The sequence below is a fragment of the Coenobita brevimanus genome, chromosome 15, assembly GCF_032717465.1.
Source record: "Coenobita brevimanus isolate Jiangsu-jjx chromosome 15, ASM3271746v2, whole genome shotgun sequence".
Taxonomy (NCBI): Eukaryota; Metazoa; Arthropoda; class Malacostraca; order Decapoda; family Coenobitidae; genus Coenobita; species Coenobita brevimanus.
In genome coordinates, this window is record NC_136968.1 from 29747469 (window position 1) to 29756354 (window position 8886).

Sequence of the window (8886 nt, forward strand, 5' to 3'; positions counted from 1 at the left end):
TCCTAGATCTATTAACAGTGGCGTTCCTCAGGGCTCTGTCCTATCACCAACTCTCTTTCTTTTATTCATCAATGACCTTCTAAGCTGTACATCTAACCCTATCTAATTGTATGCTGATGATTCTACCCTTCACCTTTCCATTCGGTTCCTGCAACGTCCATCTCAGCAGTTACTTCAGCGAACAAGGGATGAGGCTATGGCACACCTAATGTCTGACTTGGCTCGTATCTCTGACTGGGGTAAAAATAATTTGGTTGTTTTTAATGCATCAAAGACTCAGTTTTTACACCTATCAACCCGACAAAATCTTCCACAGATATACCCACTAATGTTTAATAATATTCAGCTTAATCCTGCATCATCCCCGAACATGCTTGGGGTTTCATTTACTCGGGACTTATCTTGGAAAGATCATATTACTTCTCTTGTAAAATCTGCTTCCAAGAGATTAGGTGTGCTAAGCCGACTCCATTCCTTCTTTACCCTTGTACAATTGTTGACTCTATACAGGGGTTTTATCCGCCCCTGTGTGGAGTACAACTCTCATGTGTGGGGAGGCTCCCCACATACAGCTCTTCTCAATAGCGTGGAGTCAAAGGCGTTTCGTCTTACTAACTCTCCTCCTCCTACTGACTCCCTTCAACCTCCGTCTCTTCCTCGCACTGTTGCATCTTTATCTCTTTTTTATCGCTACTTCAGTGGTCACTGCTCCTCTGAACTGTCTGCATGCATTCCTCCACCTCTACAACGGGCACGTAGCACCCATCTAGCAGCAAACTCTCATCCCTTTTCTGTCCAACTCTCTAATGCAAGAGTTAACCGTTACTCCCATTCCTTCATGTATGCAACGGGTCAACTCTGGAACCGTCTCCCTCTGCCTGTATTTCCTGCTTCCTATGATCTCCAGTCTTTCAAACGCAGTGTGTCCAGGCATCTCGAAATGATCGGATCTTGAATTTGGCTCTCTCTTGTATTTTGTTTTTCTCTTGCAAGGAACAGTTTTGCGGACTCGTTGCCTTTGGTTCCTTCTTCCTTACATTAAAAAAAAAAAGTTAGTCAAACTTCCTGTCCTGGGTAGATTACGCCAGTTCGTATAATTTGACTTTGCTAGGTTTGCACCCCATTTCTGCGCGTTCTTCACAACAGAAGCACTAGATTTGAAGTATGCCATGGTATTGCCATCTCAAACATTAAGGACCATGCGAACACAATAATAGTAGAAATATATCATCTTGACTGAACGGCACAAATCGTAAAAAATGCGCAAATTTAGCCTCATGGAAAATGTTTGTGTGGGGAGACTTTTTAAAGGCAAATGCAAAACCAACATCATATTTGTGATTTATACATTAAAGTTCATCACCCAGCATAGCAGGATTTCTAAAATGAGGGAAAAATAGTTTTTTGTCATAACCCTAAGGTACACTGAAGGCGGTGCCAAGGAATATGGAGGTGGGTATGGAAGTCAGAAAGTTGTTACACAGTTGCATTACAGTATTATAATTCGCAGTCTAATGTGCAGAGGTAAAGTTTAACCTCTGCTGGAAAAAACACAAGTCAAGAGTGAAAAGAGTGTAAATTAGTTACGGTATCTGAGACATGCATGTGGAGATACGTGGAGAGACAGATATACAAATGCTGAAGCTCGGAAGCATTGTAATGATGATGTGGGTGAGCGGGAAAGCGCTGAAAGAAGTACCCAGAGACAGTTTAGCCTCTAGAAGAGACGAGAGAATGAGAGACTGACTACGAGAATGCATGTGACTGAGATATACTGAAAGGCAGGGAAGAGAAAATCAAGGGAAGTGATGCTGAGGTTTAGAATGAGGGTGTTGTGAGTTACATGGAAGGCAGCCTGAAGGCAGAGGGCAGTGAAACGTAGGCGATTTTGCTTGTTGCCACGCCCTCCTGCAATAAGACATATGGCTATGGATATGTAGACTGATAAATACTAAACAGATCATATTCAAATCATTGGTCAAGTAAATTTTCAAAACAACATTTGGCTCCTGTTTGCATGGCATTTACTGATTATAAGAAAGCATTTGGTTCAGATGAAACAGCGGCAGTGATGAAGGCAATAAGAAGACAATGTGTACAAGACACTTACGCCAAACTGACATAAAATATTTACAGAAATACCATTGATTACTGGGCTTGATGTGGGCTGCCAGAAAGTACCAATAAAAAGATTGGTTAGACAACGAGGAAATATTACCTAAGTTATTTACAGCATGCTTCTTGGGCATATGCAGATAGCATAGGATAGCAAAGGAATCAGGTAATGGTGAGAAGCTGAACAGTCTTCGATTCCTTGACGATAGATTACCCTCCACAGAATTACGTAAATTCATAGAATGACACTATCGAAATAGGATGCGTCTGAATGTAAGCTTGAAAATGAATATGAAGAAGACGAGAAATATATGTAACAGACATGTTTAATCCTTTCCCCTGGAAATATGAGTTGAATATAAGAGTAGTTGATGAATGGTATGATAATAAACATTTATACCTGAATTACCTGTAAATTCAGGCATAATTTTAAAAGCTACTCTGGGAACCTTTTCCCCCGCTGCTACATTTGGTAATACAGGTTTGGCAGTTTTTTTTTACTATGCATTTAAACCACTTAAATTAAATGAGTTTTATAAAGAGCTTTGATTTCGACGATTGTTAGGAAGTGCAGCGTATGAGTAATTTTTTATTGATTATTTATACCAATGGTTACCTGAAGTATTATCTGTCTACCCTAGGCTCTTTCCTCTTTAACAGGGGGGTGGAGGGGGGTAGCCAAGACAGGACGACACACTCACCAAAATACACACACACACACACACACACACACACACACACACTTATTTTAGTCTGTAAGGGGAGAAGGGACCGCTCTTCACCGCACCACACTGCACGAGGGTCAACTGTGCAGTGCAATCCAGCGACATCCGCAGCAGGGCCCGACAGTAGAGCTGGTTTACCCCTGCCACATCATAATGGGCCCGTCCCCTTCACCGCACCTGACCCGATCAGCTGTTCAGACTGAACTATTATAGAATAGTAATAAAACATTTTTTTCATGCTCGGTCATACTTGTGTCGCCTATGACAGTATCTTCCCACAAGGCCACTACCGTCACTGCCAGAGGAACTTATGGCAGACACAAAATTACAACGCTGTACCAAAGGTGTATCCAGGAGCAAAATTCCACGCCAAGCAAGAACTTGTATGAGAGAGAGAGAGAGAGAGAGAGAGAGAGAGAGAGAGAAGAGGAGGAAAGACTGACGAGCATATGACTGACAAAGAATACTAGAAAGCACTCAGAGAGCGCATACATCCGCCAGTGCCACTGCAGGATCCGGATCCGGTTCCCCCCCAAAATTAATCAATTCTTTCTTGGCCCATGGCCCATCTTTCCACAAAATTTCACTGAAAGTCATTGGGAACTTTTGGAGATATCGTGCTGATAAACAAACAAACAAACAAACATAGGTGAATACATAACCTCCCGCAACTCCGTTGTCGAAGGTAATCAGACAGACAAGTAGACAGATATGGAGCAGATGGCAAAGAGACTAAATGTAGTCTGACCTGATGAGACGAATAGCTTTTACTCCACTCAATACTTTGTTTAATGTCTGTACAATCCTTAGTGTCTACATAACGTGTCGCTGTGAGAACTTTTATGTGGCCTGAGTTTCAAATGTAAAGAGTGCGAAGAGTGGAAAGGAGACTGCTGAGGAATGTTTGTGCGTTGCGTAGACTGCATATGACAAGAACCAGACATTCGTGGCGGATGAGGTGTAAGCAAGTCTTTTGATAAATCGTAATGAGATTGTTTCTGTGGATGGTGTGGGTATATACAAGAGTGGATAAAATAGGGTAGTAAAAAAGGAATATGGGAGAGAATTTAGAGATGGGAAGGACGTGGTAAGGCAAGAAAAAATGGGAGGATATGGTATACGATTGTGTGAACTGAGGCATCTGAGTTAAAGAGAATAAACGACTAAGGATCGAACACGTGGATAAAATATAGTTGGCGGGGAACATGATAAGTGATGCAATCTTTTTTTTTTTTTTTTTCAATCTGACACTCGAAGAAATTATCTCATGGGTGTATGTAAAGCCATACATACAACAAGAAGGAGCATTTAGGACGTGCAATATCAGTGCGCCCAATAATTAGTCTAAGGGACGAACATTTAACTTTGGTCTGTGACCTTGACCTTAGGTATAACTGCTCTCAAAATCGAATTCCTACATCCTTGTTCTACCCTAAAACCTCCCAAAAAGTTAATAAAATAATAAATAATATCGCAAATGCTTAAGTTAACCTTGCCATATAGCCTTGAAGTTTGACCTTTCCCTGTGGTACTTGACATTTAACTGACCATTTTCTAACTCTAAAACCTTTATTCTCGCCTTATCCTGAACCCTTCCGCAAAGGCTGGTCTAAATGAGATGAAAAATGGCCTCAGCCCTTCCTTCAAGTATGGTACAAATCAGATCAAGTGTTTTAGTTATTTTGTGCACAAAACACATGTATTGAAATTTGATCTTGCCCCGTGACCTGAATGCTTGTGTGATCTCTCTCAAACTGAAGTGGCTTCATTCTTGTCCTAATATGAACCATTCCACCAAGTCTGGTCAAAATCGGATGAAAACAAACGAAGCTGATTTTGCTAAGACACACTTTGATATGGCACTGTGACCCTGACCTTTGTTACACTGTTCTAAATAACAATGGGTCATCACCTGAGCTGATTCTGAATTATTCTCTAAGTTTGGTTAAAATTGGATGAAACTTTTTAAGTAATTTTATTCACACACACACACACACACACACACACACACACACACACACACACACACACACACACACACACACACACACACACACACACATTGGTTACCTAATATCCACTATTGCTCCAGTATAAAACTTCGAATTGTCTGTGGTGTAGAATATATTTCCAAGGTCCAAATGTTGTGTAAGTGGTTGTTTGATCCATTATACTGATCACGGCCACTGATTGTTAAGTGGACGAAGGGAATAAAGAAGGGAGATATTAGCCAGGCATAATGCATACAGGACAGAAATAGAAGTAATGGTTTTAAACTAGATAAATTCCGCTTTATTGGGGAAATAGAAATTGGTTTGGCAATATTCAGAAAACGAATGGAAAAAGCAACCAAGTGATGTAGCTGCTGCCCCATCCATTGAGAGTTTCAAGCATAGGCTACATAGCTTAATACAAGTAAAGGCTGGATATAGTTAATCACCTAATAACAATTACTAATTGTTTTCCTTTTCAGATTACACTATGACAGCGTCTTTTCTCCTTTCGTACTTTCCTATAAAGTGTCCACGACAGTTTTTCTATGATGCGGGGTGTTCCTTTTTATTTTTTCAGCCAGCTTCGACTAGGTTTGGTGGGCGGGGGAAAGCCTTCTTCTTTGCTATGCTTCTCTTTCAAGTAGTTTGGTTACTCCTGTAGAAGCTGCATAACATGGGCCAAATGGCCTATTTGCACTAATCCTCTTTTTCTATGTTCTTATCATTCTCTCTCTCTCTCTCTCTCTCTCTCTCTCTCTCTCTCTCTCTCTCTCTCTCTCTCTCTCTCTCTCAAATTGCACGTGCTTTATTTCTTACAAAATATTTCGGCTTATAGCTGAGGCGAGGAGCCTACACGTGTTGGCACTTTGCATGCTTGATGGAGCGTAGTAGATGTAACATCCACTCGGGAGCCACACTCCTAATATTTCCCTAAACCACGTCTATGGGCATAGGTGGGCAGTACCGAGGTACAAAAGTACCGAGTTACAGTTCGGGTACCGATAGCAGTAGTGACACTATTTTTTTCGTCATGTACCGAAATTGGTACCGACGGTACAGTCGTGGTCATAAATAATCACCTATCCTCCGATACCTTGTGCCACAGACTGGCTCCTTTATGCACGGCAAGTCATAGTGGAGTAAGAGGGAGTGAGAGGGAGGGGCCAGAGAGGGAAGGGAATGTGGAAGGGGGGACGAGTGATGGTGCTGGGGTGGAGTGAGGGAGGGGAAGGAGGGTAGGTAGGGGAGGGAGAATGAAATGCGAAGTGGTGGTCACATTATTTGTTTATTTTCTTTCATGCAGGGCTTGATATAGAGAAGTTAATATTCGGTAGATAATGCTGCATTACACCTTGTATAGCGGCGTCAGATAACAAGCTTTAGATAGGTGGTGATATCAAGGGCTGGCTCGTGAGAGAAATATACTGACATGACAGATCAAACATTAGCGTATAGCCAGAAGTTTCCAGCACAGCACGCTATTGCCTTGTCCACCAGTTTGTAATTAGCTGTTTTTTGTTGGAGGAAAATATCATTCCGAGGTGATGAGATGGAGTTGGGTTGTTGGACGGCCATTCAAACCCATACCGGCATGGAGTCCTAGCAACAGATTATGAGATATCGTAATTACATCCACCCATGTGCACAGGCATTAATTATTTGTTTTTACCTTTTATTCAGTTATTTTAAATAGCCTTTCCATATAGAGATGCGACAAAATAATATACATGATGGTGACTGTATAGTGGGCGTGTATACCGAGATGATCATATCTACTGTGGACACAGTCATGTCAAAGGCTGCATAAGATATTTAGTTCCAAAATTAATTACATGTAAGGGAGAATGTATGTGAGTGAGGTGGAGGGGGGGAGAGGGAGGGGGAGGCCGAGGATGAGATGGAGGGATGGAGTGGAGAGGTATATGAGAGAGGGGGGTTTGAGTTGAGAGCAGGGCAGTGAAATGGCGGGGGACAGGGCGACGTGGAGGCGATTTGTTTGTGGCCACCCCGTACGGGATTGAGGCGTCTGGCAATAGATAGATAGATAGATAGATAGATAGATAGTAAGGGTAGGGGACGTTTCTTACAGAAACACTGTGGAAGTCAAAGCTATCATGATTTCATCCTGCGTCCGAAGTCAAAATACACGGATAAACACTCTGCTTTGATCTGTCACGTCAGTATTTTTCTATCACAAGCCAGTCCTTGATATCACCACCTATCTAAAACTTACCTGACACTGCTATACAAGGTGTAATGCAGCATTATCTACCAAATATTAACTCCTTTATATCATGCCCTGAATGAGAGAAAATAGATAATGTGACCACAACTTAGTATTTCATTCTCCCTCCCCTACCTACCCTCCTTCCCCTCCCTCACTCCACCCCAGCACCATCACTCGTCCCCCCTTCCACATTCCCTTCCCTCTCTGGCCCCTCCCTCTCACGCCCTCTTACTCAACTGTGACTTGCAGTGCATAAAGGAGGCAGTCTGATGCACGGGGTACCGGAGGATAGGTGATTATTTATGACCACGACTGTACATGTTTAAGCATTTTTTGTCGGTACTCGGTACCGGTACATTTTATTTATTTATATTCACGCATCGTGTGCTAAGAAATGGTGAGAAGGCCTACATGGCCATGTGCCTCAAGAAACTAAAAGAGGTGAAGGAAAGCGCCGATCTGACGGTGTGCTAGCCTCTACTAAACGCAGTGACTTGGGGTGTGGAAGGCAGGTTCGGCCATCGCTTCGAGGACAGTGACTGCCTGCTTGCTGCTGCCTTTCATCCCCAGTTCAAGCTATCGTGGTTGGCGTCGTTACCCGAGTCTGCCTCCTACGACACAGAGAAAATGAGGAGGAGGGTAGAGAAGATGGTGTCACTACTGGATAGCAAGCTAGAGGACGCGGAGAGCAGCACCACTGATTATGATGACGAGCAGGATGTCAAGGAAGAGTTTTTCGAACCCCTCTATGTAAAAGGAAGGAGAAAAGGGAGACTGGGATAAAGCTGGTAAAGGAATTTTTGGAGAAACCCCAGAAACATAAAATCAACAGGGACTACTTTCTTTGTAAGGTTTTCAGAGACTGTAACTTATAGCACGCCAGTACCATCCAGTGCTGCTATGGAACGTCTATTTTCATTGGGGAAGGACGTGCTCAAACCAAATCGGGCGGGACACAGTGACTGTCCTTTTTAAGTGCTCAATTTCCTCAAGGGCAACACTGAAAAAGAAAACTGAAGTGCACTGTGTAATTATTAATCAGATTATTGTGCATGTAATGACACGATGTAGTCATAAAATTGTGTTTATTTTGATAAACACTAAACTAGGTGTATATGAATGTGAATTACAGTGGCCGGTTAAGTTTAGCGATCTATGTATTGAAAGTAAAGGACTGAACGGTCGCAAAACCTTATGCTTTAGTCACCCCATAGGTAATGTGACTGTGACAGTTGTCTGACAACATCTTTCATCTCTCCTCAGGTCCGGCCCAAAAAAAAAAAAAAAAAAAAAAATCGATACTGAGCAAGTTTACTTTATTCATATTCATGTACCGAGTACCGAGTCGGTATTCGGTACCTTTTTTTTGTACCGGTACCGGTAGTAACACTACAATTTTGGGCAAGTACCGGTACCGTTACCGACGGCACCTTTTGTGTACCGGCTGGTCACCTCTGGCCGTAGGGAAGGACCCTGGTCCGACTCTGGTGAGGTGGGGTGTTGTCAACCACAAGGAGGTGTGTTCCATCCAGGACGTATGTACGAGTACTTCACTGCACCTGTAGTGCGGCCCCTCAGAAGTGATAGAGGCAGTTGCTGACCTGTGGTCGACGGTTCTGCTCAGCCACACACATCGATGTAAAGCAACAACAGTAACAATCGTCGCTGTTGTATAAAACTTGGAAATATATATCTTACTGTTATGTATCAACCATCAGTTAAAGTTCTTCAAACTCTCTGAGCATATTATGATTTGTTAAATAACTTTTAACCATACTGTATACCAAGGAATAAGGTAAAAAGCTGGGTCATACTCATCTTACAA

General features: G+C 42.4%; 1 protein-coding gene across 1 annotated transcript in view; it reads left to right on the forward strand.

The window, feature by feature from the left end:
• LOC145390716 (uncharacterized) overlaps positions 1 to 8886 on the forward strand; it is a 47610-nt gene that overhangs the window by 32649 nt on the left and 6075 nt on the right. The window contains exon 2 of the mRNA XM_080265510.1: positions 7632 to 7781. Coding sequence (XP_080121636.1) covers positions 7632 to 7781 — 150 coding nt within the window. The remainder of the gene's footprint in view (positions 1 to 7631; positions 7782 to 8886) is intronic.